At 51.6% G+C, this 16,445-nt stretch overlaps 1 protein-coding gene across 1 annotated transcript; it reads left to right on the top strand.

The window, feature by feature from the left end:
* The first annotated feature begins 1,661 nt into the window (after positions 1 to 1,661).
* LOC129130578 (olfactory receptor 14A16-like) lies at positions 1,662 to 13,480 on the top strand. Its single transcript, XM_054649081.2, has 3 exons — positions 1,662 to 1,725; positions 2,104 to 2,308; positions 12,682 to 13,480. Exons 1-3 carry the CDS (start codon positions 1,662 to 1,664, stop codon positions 13,478 to 13,480), a joined length of 1,068 nt encoding a protein of 355 aa, XP_054505056.2.
* Positions 13,481 to 16,445: the final 2,965 nt, after the last annotated feature.

The following is a 16,445-nucleotide window of genomic DNA, read 5'->3' as shown; positions in this document are numbered from 1 at the left end:
GGGTGCTCAGCAAGATCTGTAACTCCACAGTGCTGTACAACTGCGCCTTCACCACAGGAACCTTTCCAGCCTGATCTGCCCTCATTCCTCTGTGTCTGTGCACAAAACACGGCGTGGAAGAGAATGGCAGCAGGGGCCTGTGTGTCCCAGGGCCCTGGATTTGCATCGCTCCAGCTCCACAGAGATGCAGGTAAAGTGAGGAAGCCAAACTGTTTATTAATGGAAGGTGAAGCAGAGGGATGAGCTGGGAGGGAAGAAAGGGGATGGGCACGGTCTGAGGGCTGGAGGGAGGGAGCTGTCAACAGGGAGGGAGAAGGCAGGAGCCATGGGAGCTTCCCACAGGCTCAGTTGTGCCAGTCATCAGCTGTGCCTGGAACTCCAGCTGATCCCCTCTGGTCTCCTGGTGGTCTCACCTTCCAAGGGATCTGGAGGTCTTAAAGAGTCACTGGTTCTTCTGAGCCAGCAGATGAAAGTTCTGCAGCTCTTCCCTCAAACATCACCTGAACAAATGTGCTTATGCAGGAGGGGCTGTTGTCTTCACTCAGGGCTCAAAGGCTGGAAGAGAGAGGAACAGAGCCACGGTCAGAACCTGGATGTGCAGGAATCCAAGGAGACCTTCCTGCCAGAGCCATCCCACCCAGCTCTTGCCATGGCCACAAGAGAGGAGAGGCCAAGGGGATCAGCTGCAAAGTGCTGGCCATGAATCCCCCTGCCTGCATCCCTGAAATCTCTGTGTGCTCTGCCCACGCCACCCCTGGTCCACGCAAGGAGCAAAGCCCACCGCAGCCGGGGCAGGGATTGCAGCTCCTGCCCAGGCATTGCAGCTCCCCCAGCCAGCCCCCGCTGACAGCCCACTGCCCTCATCACCCTCACGGAGGGCCTGGAGCTCTTCCTTCTGCCCCATCAGGAGCACCCAGGCAATCCTTGGGAACACAGGCTAACCAAACTAAGGCTGCCCTGGCTGTTATCCAGTTTGCTTTATGGCTTAATGAGGTGAGGAATTAATGGATCTTTAACTTCCTCTGGAAGGCAGGCACATGGATTCAGAGCTATCACACGCTAAGTGTATGGTTTTGGGGTTACTTTAATAATGGTACTTACTGTGAGGAAATGACATGGGGGCAAATTTTTTCCCAGCCCTTCACCCAGCTCTTTGGGTCTGCCCCACCAGTTTTCAAAGGGTTCAGATCCACTCTAAATGCTAAGGATATCATACAGTGGCTGGTGTTGCTGATAGGCCTGTTACATTTAGCATTCAGAGATAAGGGAAGATTAACTTTGATAACCACACTGACACCTACCCCAGAAATAAGAGATGCTGCTGCCCCAGAGCCTGACCCTGCCCCACAGCCCACCTCAGAAATGAACCACCCAGGCTGGATGAGGGTTCTAATGAAAGAGATGGGCCAGGTGCTGAAGGAGTACATTTCCACAGCTGGTGAAAAGCCATCCCCCTGCCTCAAAGAGGGAGAGTCTGATGGTGCAGCAGTGGAACCCACAGATGTTACAACTGTCCAGGTTCCAGCTGAACTGCAAAGGCAGTCACAGCCAGCAGCAGTGCCCTGGTGGAAACAAGGAGATTTAAGATGAAATCAGAGCACCCAGATGAGGATATGAAAGGAGAGCCTTCCCAACGCCCAGGAGAGGCAACAGTTGAGGTCATGACCGAGTCCCAGATGTACGAAAGTCTCCGTAATCTGCACAAAGACATTTTACAACAGGGATGTGAGGCTTATACAACCTGGCTGCTTTGGGTCTGGGACCTTATGGGTACAGGTGTCCAGCTGGATGGTGGTGAGGCAAGGAATTTGAGACCCTTGACCCAGGACTCAGGTATCAATCAGACTTTTGTACAGGAGCCAAGGTCCCTTTCCCTCTGGGAGCGGCTTTTAATGAGTGTCAGAGAGAGGTTTGTCCACAGGGAGAGAATGCAGGACCAGCACCACAGAATGCGCTGGAAGATTCTTGAGGAAGGGATCCAAGAGCTGAGAGACGTGGCAGTATTGGAGGTACTCTTTGGGAGGGATGGACAGCATGATAATGACCCCAACAAGGTCAGGTGCACAGGGCAAATGTTGTGGAGTCTGGCAAATCTGGGGCCAGCTCAATACACCACCTTCATTGCAATGATTAATGCCAATAACAAACGAGAGACAGTGGGTTCTGTTGCCAACAAGCTTAGAAATTATGAGAGTGTGATCAATGGCCCAATGCAGGCTCATGTCTCTGCTGTGGTCCAAGAACTCAGAGAGGAGATGAGGGAGATGAGGGAGGAGGTGAGGAGGAACAGTTCCCACATTGCACCAGTGTGAGTCACAGGCCCCAGAGTCAGAGCCCAACGTTCCCCAGCTAGAGAGAGAGGGTACAGCCCACAGGCTGACCTGTGGTTCTTTCTGCGTGACCATGGGGCAGACATGGGAAGGTGGGATGGGAAACCCACTTCTGTCCTGGCAGCGTGGATGCATCAGCTCAAGGAGGGAAACACTAATCGAGGGAACTCAGTAAAGTGAAGGTAGCCTCAACCTCCCATGACTGAGCTGCTGAGTATCATCCGTCAGATCCCCTGGAAGGTACCTCTACCATGTATGCCCAGGAAAGAAATAATAACCAGGGCTAGGGGGGGTCCTGCCTCTAACCAGGAAGAGATACGGGAAAACCGGATTTTCTGGACAGTGTGGATCCGATGGCCTGGCACATCAGAGCCACAAAAATACGATGCCTTAGTTGATACTGGTGTGCAGTGTACCCTGATACCATTGGGACATGTGGGGGCAGAACCTGTTTCCATTGCTGGGGTGACGGGGGGATCACAGCAATTGACCCTGTTGGGAGCCCAGGTGAGCCTGACTAGGAAGGAGTGGCAGAAACATCCTATTGTGACTGGCCCAGAGGCCCCGTGTATTCTGGGCATGGATTTCCTCCAGAATGGCTGTTACAAAGACCCAAAGGGACTCAGATGGGCTTTTGGCATAGCTGCTGTAGAGACTGAGAACATCAAGCAGTTGAATACTTTGCCTGGACTATCAGAAAACCCATCTGCAGTAGCTCTCCTGAAGGTGGAAGAGCAACGAGTGCCAATTGCCACCTCGACAGTGCACCGCTGGCAATATTGAACAAATTGAGATGCCGTGATCTCCATCCACAAAATGATCCGTGAGCTGGAGAGCCAAGGGGTGGTCAGCAAAACCCACTCACCCTTCAACAGCCCCATCTGGCCTGTGCACAAGTCTGACAGAGAATGGAGATTGACTGTGGACTATCGTGGCTTGAATGAAGTGACTCCACCACTGAGCGCTGCTGTGCCGGCCATGCTGGAACTCCAGTACGAGCTGGAGTCCAAGGCAGCAAAGTGCTTTGCCACTATAGACATTGCTAACGTGTTTGTCTCTGGCAGCAGAATGCAGGCCTCAGTTTGCTTTCACCTGGAGGGCTGTGCAGTACACCTGGAACTGACTGCCCCAAGGGTGGAAGCACAGCCCCACCATCTGCCATGGACTGATCCAGACTGCACTGGAAAAGGGTGAGGCTCCAGAACATCTGCAATATATTGATGACATCATTGTGTGGGGGAACACAGCAATGGAAGTATTTGAGAAAGAGGAGAGGATCATCAGGATTCTGCTAGAAGCCGGCTTCGCTATCAAGAAGAGCAAAGTAAAGGGACCTGCCTGAGAGATCCAGTTCCTGGGTGTGAAGTGGCAAGATGGACAGCGTCAGATTCCCACCGATGTCATTAACAAAATCACTGTGATGTCTCCACCAACTAACAAGAAGGAAACACAAGCTGTCCTAGGTGCCATAGGCTTTTGGAGGATGCACATTCCTGAGTACAGTCAGATCATGAGCCCTCTCTACCTGGTCACCCGCAAGAAGAACACTTTCCACTGGAGCCCTGAGTAGCAACAAGCCTTTACCCAGATCAAGCAGGAGATCGCTCATGCGGTTTCCCTTGGCCCAGTCAGAACAGGACCAGAGGTGAAGAACGTGCTCTATTCTGCAGCCAGGAACCATGGCTTTTCCTGGAGCCTTTGGCAGAAGGTGCCTGGGGAGACTCAAGGCTGACCACTGGGATTTTGGAGTCGAAGCTACAGAGGGTCTGAAGCCAACTACACTCCCACAGAGAAGGAAATCTTGGCTGCCTATGAAGGAGTCCAGGCTGCCTCAGAGGTGATTGGTACAGAAGCACAACTCCTCCTGGCACCCCGACTACTGGTGCTGGGGTGGATGTTCAAAGGCAAGGTTCCCACCACCCACCATGCCACCAGTGCCACATGGAGCAAGTGGATTGCTCTTATCACACAGCACACCTGTATAGGTAAACTGAATCGCTCTGGGATTTTGGAGGTAATTACAAATTGGCCCAAAGATGAACATTTTGCTGTCACAGATGAAGAACAAGAACCAGTGACATGGGCTGAAGAGGCTCCTCCATACAACCAACTGCCTCCAGAGGAAACACGCTACGCTCTTTTCACTGACGGTTCCTGTCGCATTGCAGGGATGAACGGGAAGTGGAAAGCAGCCGTAGGGAGCCCCACACGACCGGTCGCAGAGGCCACTGAAGGAGAAGGTGGATCAAGTCAACTTGCAGAACTCAAAGCTGTTCAACTGGCCCTGGACATTGCAGAAAGAGAGAAGTGGCCAAAGATCTACCTTTATACTGACTCATGGATGGTAGCCAATGCTCTGTGGGGATGGCTGGAGAGGTGGAAAGAGGCCAACTGGCAGCGTAGAGGAAAACCAATTTGGGCTGCTGATGAGTGGAAAGACATTGGTACCAGGGTAGAGAAGCTGCCTGTGAAAGTCTGCCATGTGGATGCTCATGTTCCCAGGGAGTCAGGCTAATGAGGAACACCAAAACAACGAGCAGGTAGAGCTGGCATCAAAAATAGAGGTGTCCAAGATAAACTTAGATTGGCAACAAAAGGGAGAGTTATTCCCAGCTCGATGGGCCCATGATGCCTCAGGTCATCAGGGCAGAGATGCCACCTATAAGTGGGCACGAGACCGAGGGGTGGATCTAACCATGGACAGAATTTCTCAGGTTATCCATGACTGTGAGACGTGTGCTGCCATCAAGCAGGCCAAGCGAGTGAAGCCCCTGTGGTACGGTGGGCAGGGGTCCAAGTACAAGTATGGGGAGGCCTGGCAGATTGACTCCATCACACTGCCCCAGACACGCCAGGGCAAGCGCTGCGTGCTGACCATGGTGGAAGCCACCGCTGGATGGTTGGAAACCTACCCTGTGCCTCATGCTGTGGCCTGGAACACCATCCTGGGCCTGGAAAAGCAAATCCTGTGGAGACATGGAACCCCTGAGAGGATTGAGTCAGACAATGGGACTCATTTCAAGAACAGCCTGATCAACACCTGGGCTAAGGAACATGGCATTGAGTGGGTGTACCAAATCCCCTACCATGCACCAGATGCAGAGAAAGTAGAGAGGTACAATGGACTACTCAAAAGCCAGTAGAAAGCCTTGAGTGGGAGAATCTTTCAAAAATTGGAAGCAGCATTTAGCAAAGGTCATCTGGTTAGTTAACAGCCAAGGTTCCAGCAACCGAGCAGGTCCTGCCCAGTCTGAGTCCCTGAATATAATAGATGGAGGTAAAATTCCAGTGCTACATGTCAGAGGTTTGTTAGGGAAGACAGTTTGGATCAATTCTGCCTCGAGTACAGACACACTCATTTGTGGGGTTGTTTTTGCTCAGGGACCAGGTTGCACATGGTGGATAATGCAGAGATGGAAGAACACGATGTGTACCTCAGGGAGATCTGATTGTGGGGTGAGACCTATGTGTAAATATCACTGTTTGCTGAATGTTACTACCATTGTCTGTGTATAGCTGTATATTGGATGTATAATGTATGTGTTTGTAGAGTTAGAATATATATTAGTTTTAGTAGTAAGCAGACGATACGTGGATAAGGGGTGTCCTGGGTTGACTATATGATGCTTTTATCCCCAATTGTCTTGCTCTGTTTATGCTGAATAATAAGTTTTGCAGCTTTAAGACTTGTTCCAGAGAGTGAAGGGGGGAGAGAAGAAGCGCGCAGTTTGTTTTCAGGCACTGCACTCACTCCTCCACATTCCCACTCCTGGACTGTGTTGTCTGCAGATGGACAGACAGTGAGACAGAGCTCTCCTTTGCTTCAGTTAGTTTTAGCTCACTGAGGCAAAGAAGTTCCCTGGACTGTGTTTTTTCCCCTTTTCTTTGGACCTGTTTAAGCCTGCTCTGGAATAAACACCCAGAACACCACTGGCACCCCCCACCTGTGGCCACCGGGTCGGGCCTGGGCCATGGCATCTCCAGGGCCGGAGGGACTGATAAGAGACTGAGTCAGCCAAGCTGCAGCCCAGGGAGGGGACTTTTCTGAGTCTGTCGGAAAAGTTTGTCTCCTCTCTTTTGGAGCAGCAAGAAGTTCTATTGTTGAATAAACAGTTTTTTCCACTTTTCTCCAAGGAGATAGTTTCTCCCGGACCGGCTGGGGGGAGGGGCTGATTGAATCTGCTTTCCTAGAGGAGCCCCTTTGGGGGTTCTCTCCCAAATTTGCCCTGAACCAGGACAAAGGGGTAGCACATGGAGTGTTAGCCCAGGACTGGGGAGGATCCAGGAAACCAGTGGCCTATTTATCAAAATTACTAGACCCTGTCAGCCGGGGGTGGCCAACCTGCATTCAGGCTGTGGCAGTGACTGCCCTACTCATAGCAGAAAGCAAAAAATTACCCTCTGGGGGAAAATTGAAGATATATATCCCAAACTCAGTGAGGAGTATCCTAAGCCAAAATGCTGAGAAATGGCTCACTGATTCCCGAGTGCTAAAGTATGAAGCCATCTTAAGAGATAATGGTTTAGAGCTGATCGTGAGGAACCAACTCAACCCTGCCCAGTTCTTGTATGGAGAACCAAGTAAGAAACTAATACATAATTGCCTAGAGGTTATGAACTATCAAACTAAAGTAATAGAGGACCTAACAGATCAACCACTCCAAGGTGGAAAATGACTGAACATTGATGGATCTTCACGGGTAATAAAGGGGCACAGGGTATCGGGGTACGCTATAGGGCATGAAGGGTTGGTGGCCATAGAAAAGAGAAAGTTACCTTCCTATTGGTCAGCCCAAGGTGTGAGTTGTATGCCATAAAGCAAGCTCTGGAAATATTAGCACAGAAAAGGGGAACAAAATATACAGACTAAAAATACACTTTTGGAACAGTGCATATCTTTGGAAAAATTTGGGAAGAGAGAGGGCTAATAAATTCAAAGGGAAAGTGGCCGATTCATGAAAAATTTGTCTTAGAAGAGTTAGAAACCTTACAATTACCAGAGGAAGTAGTGGTGGTATATGTTGAAGGACATCAAAAAGGGAGCAAGGGAACAATTTAGCTGATTTAGAAGCTAAAAATGCAACTGAATCAGAGACAGAAAAACTAATAATAGTATTAACATCCATGAGAGAAATGCAAAAAGTCCCTGTATTCAGTGGGTCAGAAAAGGAAGAACTCCTTAAAATAGGAGCCAAGAAAGACAACAAAGGGAAATGAGCAGATGGAAGGAAATAATAATAAACCCCTTGCCAGGAAAATGCTAGAAGGCATACATGGAACAACACACTGGGGTACACAAGCACAAAGTGATCAATATCTAAGGGGCTGGGGATGCACAGGAATTTTCAGAATAGCTAAGCAAGTAACTGAACAGGGTGTGATTTGTCAACAAGTGAATAAGAAAATCATGAGGAAAACACCCAGAGGAGGGTGAGAACTGGCCTTAAGGCCCTTCCAAAACATCCAAGTAGACTTTACTGAGCTTCCCCAGGTACAATGGTGGAAGTTTTTGCCAGTGATAGCAGATCACTTGACTCATTGGGTAGAGGTGGTACCCACTGTGAAAGCCAATGCCAGTGTTGTGAGTAAAACACTTCTAGAATCAATCATACCCCAATATGGGATGGCAAACACGATTGATTCAGACTAAGGAACTCATTTCAGATTGAAGATATTGCAGAAAATTGTTCAGGCCCTGGGAGTAAAATGGGAATTACAAACTCCATGGCATCCACAGAGTTCCCGTTGGGTTGAGAGGATGAATCAAACTCCTAAAAGAGCTCTAGTTAAGCTAATGATTGAAACCCAAATGTCATGGATAAAATGTCTCCCTTTGGCCTTATTAAGAATTAGAACCCAACCCCGGTCAGATCCGGGGGTGTCACCCTATGAAATGATGTTTGGGTTTCCCTTCCTGACCTCACCCCAGAAGGCTGCCACCTATGAGGAAGGGGATGCCAAGAAATAAGTAATGTCTAGAGCACAAACCTTATAAGGGCTAAGACATAAAGGGGAAATTCCTCCAACTACCACCCTGGATTTCAGAATCCATAATATTAATCCCGGGGATTGGGTGATGATTAAGCCATGGAGAGATCAGCCTCTAACTCCCCAGTGGGAAGGTCCCTTTCAGGCACTGCTCACCACCGAATCGGCCGTGCGAGCTGCAGAGCGGGGATGGACTCATGGCAACAGAGTCAAAGGCCCAGGAGAAGAACCAAAGAGTGGACTGTAACATTCAGGCTGGGTGAAACAAGATTGACTCTCAAGCAGAGACTGAGAGACAACCAGGAAAACACCAAGATGCCCAAAAAGCAGAGTCAAGCTTCCACCAGCCAGCTCGAGAACTGTCTTCCTGTTTTCATGGGTGAGAATTACCAGCATCTGTTGAGGGGAAGTACACAAGGGACTGTAAAAGGCAATGGGACAGCTTCTTTAAGAAAATAAGACAAAGGAAGGAGGGCAAGGCCGGGTTGGCCCCCTTGTTTGCTACCAAGAAGGCTCCATAGCCCTGCTGTGGGTAGCAACCCCATGGGCATGGTAAGGTAGGGACAAAAGGCCATTCCAGACCTCTGTAATTCCTCAGTTGTCCTTTACTTCAACAGGGACTGGAGGGCAGGACCGAGTTGGCCTCTGTGCTCACCCCTAAGATGCACCAACTATGGGCAGCAGCCACAGAGGCACGGTAGATGGGAGTCAAAGCCACACTGGACCTCTGGGATGCCCTTTTGCCCATTCCAAATAAGTGTGTCCAAGGAAAACCTGATATTTTTTTCTCCTGTTCCCACTGCCCTTGCCCATATCAACAGATGCTGGTATGACTCATTCAAAAGAGAGAGAAAAATTTTGACTCAATTGTTTGAACAAAATGACTTAAAGAAAAAGAAAAGGTGAGTTTGTTATAGAAGAATAATCCTATGGTTGACTCTCACAATTAAGGGGTGAATATTAAATATATGTTAAGGGACATTTTGTAGATGTACAGTTATCCTTCCCCTCCCCCTTGCATTGCTATCACAGGATGGCCTCAGTAGCTGGGGCATTTGGGAGGGTTGGCTTGTTCCTATGGCAGCACCTGACCTCCAATCAAGGGGTGAGACAGTGATCTCCACCACTGGACAGAGAAGAAGGAGTCGATTGACAAGAGTTTGGGAGGGGCTGGAGGTATAAAAGACAAATCATACATTTTATAGATGAGCACTCAGTGACTGAATTCTTTCGTCCCAGTGCTGTATTCTTTGCTTTATTCAGTCTTCTGTTGTATTTTGATAAGGTCTTAATAAAGCATTTAAATTTTTGAAAGTAAAAATCATTTCTCACACGGGGTTGGGGAATGTGGGGCAAGGTTGTCCACACTGGGTCAACTCCAAGGTACAATTTCACTGACCTGCCAGACCTCCTTAGGAGAGACCCTGGATCAATATCAAGCACTACATGCTTCAATAAGTTCTTCCTTAAGAGAGCAATAATAAATACACTCTTTAAAATAGGTTTACATATTTCTTAGAAGCTCATTGAAATATTTCTCCCAGACTATAAAAGGAAATCTTCCTGCTGAAGTGGCCTAGACAAGAGGAAAGTCAAGGCAGAGTCGTGGTTTGTCAGGACTTGCCTGATCCTAATGAGCCCTGTGATGCATTTGGAGTTCAGCCCTGGAACCTCAGGGCCTGAGAGGAGATTGCAAAAAATCTTTCCAGGAGTCAAAGTCAAAAGAAAACCCCAAAGTGTCTCAAGGCATGAATGGGCCCCACTGAGGTCCATCTCCACCACAGGCTCCTCATGGACTCCTTGGAGGGCAGAATTGGAGGCCAGAATTAGACAAAAAACTCTCAGAGATTCAGAGTGGAAAGGAGAATCCAAAGTACCTTAAAAACCTTCAGTATCTCAAGGCATTAATGAGCCCCACTGAGTGTCAGTACAAAGCTCTCCAGGGACTCGTTAAAGCAGATAATTGGGGCCATGATTGCACAAACCTCTCACAGAGTCTGTATCAAAAGGGAAAAACCAAGTACCTTAAAATAATTGAGTACCTTGAAGCATTAATGACCCCACTGAGTCTCCTTACTGACAAAGCCTCTCCAGGGACTAATTACAGCAGATAATTGGAGGCCATGATTGCAGAAACCTCTCAGAGACTCCAAGGCAAAAGCCAAAGCCAAAGTCCTTTGAAAAAGCTGCAGTCCCTGCAGGGAGCATTCAGGAGCCCCCAGGGCCATTGCTGAGCAAGGCTCCCCAGGGACTCCTTGCAGCAGATCCTTGAGGCCACTGGGATGTGGGCTAGGGGGGGATGCTGAGGGCAGCACAAGGGGCTGACAGTGCCCAGCCTGGCTGGGGCTGGGCCAGGAGGCCCCAGGGCCTCAGCACAAGGTGTCTCCTCCCAGCCCTTGCTGGCACAGACCCTGCTGTGCCCCAGGGCACCAAGACTTGGCTTCTCTTTGTCCCCACCTGTCATCACTGCCTGCAGTTCTCTGCTCTGCCTGGGGCCTGGGGACACTTTCTCAGTCGTTTCCCTCTCTGGGACCCATTAAAAATGCAAGAAAGTTTGGAGTTGGATTCTGCCTTGGAGTTCTGGAGAGGTTTCTTCAGCTCCCTCTCAGGGACTGATGTCCAGGGCCTGAGCACAAAGCCCCAGAGGCTGATTAAAGTCCTTGTGCTGTGTCTGTGCTGCTGAGCTGGGCTGGGCTCCTGGCCCAGAGGCAGCTCCTGGTCACCAAGAAGAGCTTCAAAAGCACATTTCTCTTGATGAGCAGCTCTTCTGCCAGCCCAGCAGGGCTGGGGCACTGCCTGCAGCCAGCCCGGGCACAGCCCAGAGGCACAGAGAGCTTCAATCAGTCAGGGCTGGGAAGGGGCTGAGAAGTGCCTGGGGCACAATCACTGCCAGCCCTTGGCACAGGAACCTCTGGCTGCAGGACAGTGCAGCTGCAGCTCCTGGAGCCATCTCCTGCAGCTGGAACATGCCAATGCCTGCAGAGCCTGTGAGTACATTCTCTGCTTGTCTCTTGTGCAGAGCAGCCAGGGGTGCCCAGGGCTGTCCTGCAGAGCAGGGTCCTGCAGCCCAGGGCGCTGTGCTGGGGCAGGGACTCTGCTGCCTGCCAGGGACAGCTCTCAGCCAGCCCTGGCAGCTGCTCCCAGCGCTGGGGGACAAGATCTGGGTGGCAGGAGACAGCTGGTGAGGCTTGGGAGTGTTCTCCTTGTGTGGGGAGGATGCTGCATTGTTCAGGACTGCTCCCAGCATGGCATTTAACTGCAGAACATTTCCAAGTAAGTTATAAATAGACCACAGCGATGCAGGGACTGGATGAAAGAGGAAATCATGCTTTTTAAATCTATTTTTCTTGGTTGTCTTGATAGGAAATTGCACATAGATATTTATCTCTCAGTTCAGGTTAAAAAAAAAAAAAAACCAATCCTCTCAGATGTTTATAAACCCGGCAGTTACAGAAATCAGCACAGAGCCCTTTAGAGGCAGCATCAGTGCTGCTTTTCCAGCCTCCTCAGGGTAGCTCTTGTTAGCGTTCAAAAACACATAATCACATAAGCGATTATATGTGGTGCTTTTTATTCAAGAGCTCTGGGAATCAAGGTAGTTTCCACCCAAATCTGATTCTGACCATACATTCGAGGTGAACGTGTTTTATACTCTATCATTACTTAAATTTCATGTTAATTATTAAACTTATATTCATCTATTGTATACACAGATTTCAGCTAAACATAGCTCCCTTTAAATTTCCAACATAGTTTCTCACAATTCTTCCTTTGGTAATATAATAATTATATTTAATTTCTAAACAATCATCACATCTAACAATTATATCTTTTATCATACTGCTTATGCAGGTGCAGTGATCTGAGAAAACACAAAGCCTAATATTTTCAAAGAATATTTTTTACATTTTCCAGGGCTCCACTATCACTCTGACATTGCCCTCAGAGCCTGCAGAGCCGGAGCTGCCCCTGGGCAGTGCCTGAGCTGGGAGGGCTCTGCAGGGCAGAGCTGAGCCCCCAGGGCTGGGCTGAGCTCTGGCAGCACTGGCAGGGCCCAGCCCTGGGCACAGGGAAGCAGCTGCTGGCAGGGACAGCTCCAGGCAGCAGAGCCCTGGGCAGGCAGTGGGGGGAAAGTGCCCCCAGCCTGTGCTGGGATATTTCAAGTCCTCTCCAAACCCAACTATTCCATGATTACTTTTCTTACAGATCCCCATGCCAAGGCAGAGCAAATGTCCAACAGCAGCTGCATCAGGCACTTCCTCCTGCTGGCATGGGCAGACACGCGGCAGCTGCAGCTCCTGCACTTCTGCCTCTTGCTGGGCATCTCCCTGGCTGCCCTCCTGGGCAACGGCCTCATCATCAGCGCCGTAGCCTGCGGCCACCACCTGCACACGCCCATGTTCTTCTTCCTGCTCAACCTGGCCCTCGCTGACCTGGGCTCCATCTGCACCACTGTCCCCAAAGCCATGCACAATTCCCTCTGGGACACCAGCAACATCTCCTACACTGGATGTGCTGCACAGCTCTTTCTCTTTCTGTTCTTCATCTCAGCAGAGTATTTCCTCCTGACCATCATGTGCTACGACCGCTACGTGTCCATCTGCAAACCCCTGCACTACGGGACCCTCCTGGGCAGCAGAGCTTGTGCCCACATGGCAGCAGCTGCCTGGGCCAGTGCCTGTCTTTTTTCACTGCTGCACACGGCCAATACATTTTCCCTGCCTCTGTGCCATGGCAATGCCCTGGGCCAGTTCTTCTGTGAAATCCCACAGATCCTCAAGCTCTCCTGCTCACACTCCTACATCAGGGAACTGGGGCTTCTTACTGTAGGTTCCTGTTTATTTTTTGGCTGTTTTGTGTTCATTGTTTTCTCCTATGTGCAGATCTTCAGGGCTGTGCTGAGGATCCCCTCTGAGCAGGGACGGCACAAAGCCTTTTCCACCTGCCTCCCTCACCTGGCCGTGCTCTCCCTGTTCCTCAGCACTGGCTTTTTTGCCTACCTGAAGCCCCCCTCCATGTCCTCCCCATCCCTGGATCTGGCCCTGTCAGTTCTGTACTCGGTGGTGCCTCCAGCCCTGAACCCCCTCATCTACAGCCTGAGGAACCAGGAGCTCAAGGCTGCAGTGTGGAGACTGATGACTGGATGCTTTCAGAAACATTAAACTGCTGGCCAATTTCTGCAAATCACTTGCAATAAAAGTCATATTTGATACTTCTTCTTGGTTTCATTGTGAGGTTCTTTGTCTTTTTTATTTTAGGTTTTTAATCTTGTCCACAAAGAAATGTCATTATTTGTGCCATTTCTCATTTTTTTTTCTCTCCACCTTCCCTGTGGCCACAGACTGTGTCAATGAGGGTCTGCTTTCTCGGTGGCTTTAAGGGAACTAAAGGATCTCCCAGCAGAATTTTCTGCAGAGATGCCCTTGTGTTGCCTTCTCTGGAGCTGCAGCAGCAATGTCTGTGTGCAGAGCTGGGGCAGATCAGTGCTGGCCCAGCAGCTGTGCCCAGCAGCAGCAGCAGCAGCAGCACTTGGTGTTGCCAGTGCTGCTGCCGTGGCCCTGCCCCGCTGCCCTGGTGGCCCTGGTGTTGCTGCAGGGCCTGAGTGCTCTCGGGGCCGGGCACAGCCCTGGGGGTGGCAGTGCCGGGGCTGCAGCAGGGACAGGCCATGGGCACTGCTGGGGCAGCGCTGAGGCTTCAGGCCAGGCCCTGGGGGCTCCAGGCTCCTTGCCCAGGCTCTCTCAAGAACACGGCCAGGCCAATGCTCAGCAAAGAAACCCCCGGGAGCAGCCCCAGGCTGGCCGTGGGCAGGCTGGGGGCAAACAGCATGGCTGGGGCTCTGCAAGGGCCCTGGGCCAGACGGGAAGGAGCAGCAGAGCAGGGGCTGATCCATGCCCAGTGCGCTGCACAGCCCAGGGCAGCGTCCCAGAGCGTCCTCATGCAGCTGCCAACAACATCCCCCCTCTGCAGCCCTGGCCTCTCCCCCAGCTCACACAGGTGCCCCATCCTTGCAGGCACAGACACGGCAGCACTGCCTCAGCAGCCCCTGTTTGCATTGCACACAGCAGGGGCAGCACCCCCATGCTGTTGCTGTGGGGACATGAACCTGAGGGAGCACAAATGCCATCAGCCCCTGGGGCCAGCAAGGCCTGCGGGACACCAGGGAAACCACTCAGCTTTGTCCTGGCCTCTGCACTCAGCCAGAAAGTTTGTTCCCATCAGCTGGGAGTTTCCTGTGCCACTGCAGACGCTATTGCTCAGAGCCAGGGCTGCCTGGCAGCCACCCCCAAACTGCCCTGACCATTTCCTTGGCTTCACCTTTGCCTTCTTTACTCTTCTGCTACAAATTTCTTCCCATTGCCCAGCCCTGTTCCCTGCCCTGCAAACAGCCCATCCCTGTTTGCCCTTTCCTCTCTGGCCCCACTCCCCATTGCAGTTCCTGACTTGGCCCCATGGGAACGTCCCTTGGGCAGCAGGATCATCCTACAAGTGCTGCAGGAATTGTCTGCAGGCTCCTGCAGTGCCTGGTGCTGCTCCCTTGCCAGAGGCACCCCAGGCCAGGGGGGCACATCTGGGCTGCTGTGTCTGCCTCTGGGGCTCCCTGTTCTGGGCAATGAGGAGGAGCTGCAGAGGCTCTGCAGGACTGACAGGATGGGCTTTGGGGCTGCCAGGAGAAGCTGAGGGACCTGGGCTGCTGGAGCTGCTGAAGAGGAGGCCCCGGGCTCATCCTGCAGCTGCTCCAAGGGTGGTTTCAGAGAATCACAGAATCAACAAGGCTGGAAAATACCTTGGAGATCATCAAGTCCAACCTGTGCCCTGACACGGCCTTGTGTCCCCTGAGCCTCCTCTTCTCCAGGATAAACAACCCCAGCTCCCTCAGCCTCTCCTCTCAGGACTTGTCCTCCAGACCCCTCCCTAGCCTTGTTGCCCTTCTCTGGACACGCTCCAGCTCCTCCATGTCATTCCTAAACTGTGGGGCCCAGAACTGGACACAGCACTCGAGGTGCTGCCCAACCAGTGAGAGCACAGAGGAAGAATCCCTGCCCTGCTCCTGCTGGCCACACCATTCCTGATCCATAGGAGCGCCAGGGGCTGGATGAGGGAAATGGTGTGGATGGGATTGGGACAAAGTATTATTGATTGTCAGCCATGAAGAGTCTTGATTTTCATCTCTGTTCAGACTGCATTAGGAGTTGCTGGGGGTCAATATCATTAGGACATTAGAATGCACTTCTGATATTTGTCTAACTAACCAGAGAAGAATTGAAAACCTAAATTATTCCCAGGGGCTTTTCTTGTTCAGGTGTTTTGAACAAATATTTAGGAGCTTTTCTCACTGAATTCGTGAAGAGCTCAAGAAAGAAGAGGCCTCTGGAGTAATAAAATTCATCATCAACTTCCAAGTGGCTGAGGATCCATCCCCATGAGAGCAGCAATGAACAGAAATGGACACAGCTTTGAGGCTGTCCCAGCTTTGGCATGGGCCCTGGGCCTTGGGGCAGGAGCAGCCCCAAGGCCGGGGCTCTGGTGCTGCCCTGGGCAGATGGGATGGCAGCAGGGGCTGCAGAGCTCTCAGCACCTCAGGCCGAGGGCAGCAGGGCAGCCAGGGAGCCTCCTTTGGCCTTGGCCCAGCACCTTCCCCCATGGCTGGGGCTGAGTCCTGTGGCAGCTGCAGCTGCTGCTGTGCCCTTGGCAGGGGCTGAGGCCGTGGGGCCAGTGCCCAGAGCAGCCTGGGCTGAGCAGAGCTGTGGGGCCAGAGCCGGCTGGGCTGGGCTGGGCTCAGAGAGGCCCTTGGTGCTGCCCAGAGCTCAGGGCAGCTGGCAGAGCTTGCAGGGAGCTGGGCTGGGCTCCGAGAGCCTGGCCCAGAAACCATCAGTGTCCATCTCAGCCTGGCTGAGCGTGCAGGGGCAGGACTCAGGCCAGGCCTTGTGGGGCAGGGCCAGCGCCTGTGCAAGGCATTGCAAACAGGCAAGTGGCCCAGAGAGGAGGCTGCTCTGTGCCCTTGGTGGCATGGACAGAGCAGGGAGGGGGCCCAGGACATTTGTCAGCGCCAGCCTCTGTGCCCATGTGTTGGCAGCCCTGGCTGCTGAGCCCAGCTTTGGCCTGGGCTGAGTTTGGCTGTGGCCCAGC

The sequence above is a fragment of the Agelaius phoeniceus genome, unplaced genomic scaffold (genome assembly GCF_051311805.1).
Source record: "Agelaius phoeniceus isolate bAgePho1 unplaced genomic scaffold, bAgePho1.hap1 Scaffold_110, whole genome shotgun sequence".
NCBI lineage: Eukaryota > Metazoa > Chordata > Aves > Passeriformes > Icteridae > Agelaius > Agelaius phoeniceus.
The sequence above is the reverse complement of the archived record's forward strand: the minus strand, read 5'-3'. Positions and strand labels throughout refer to the sequence as shown.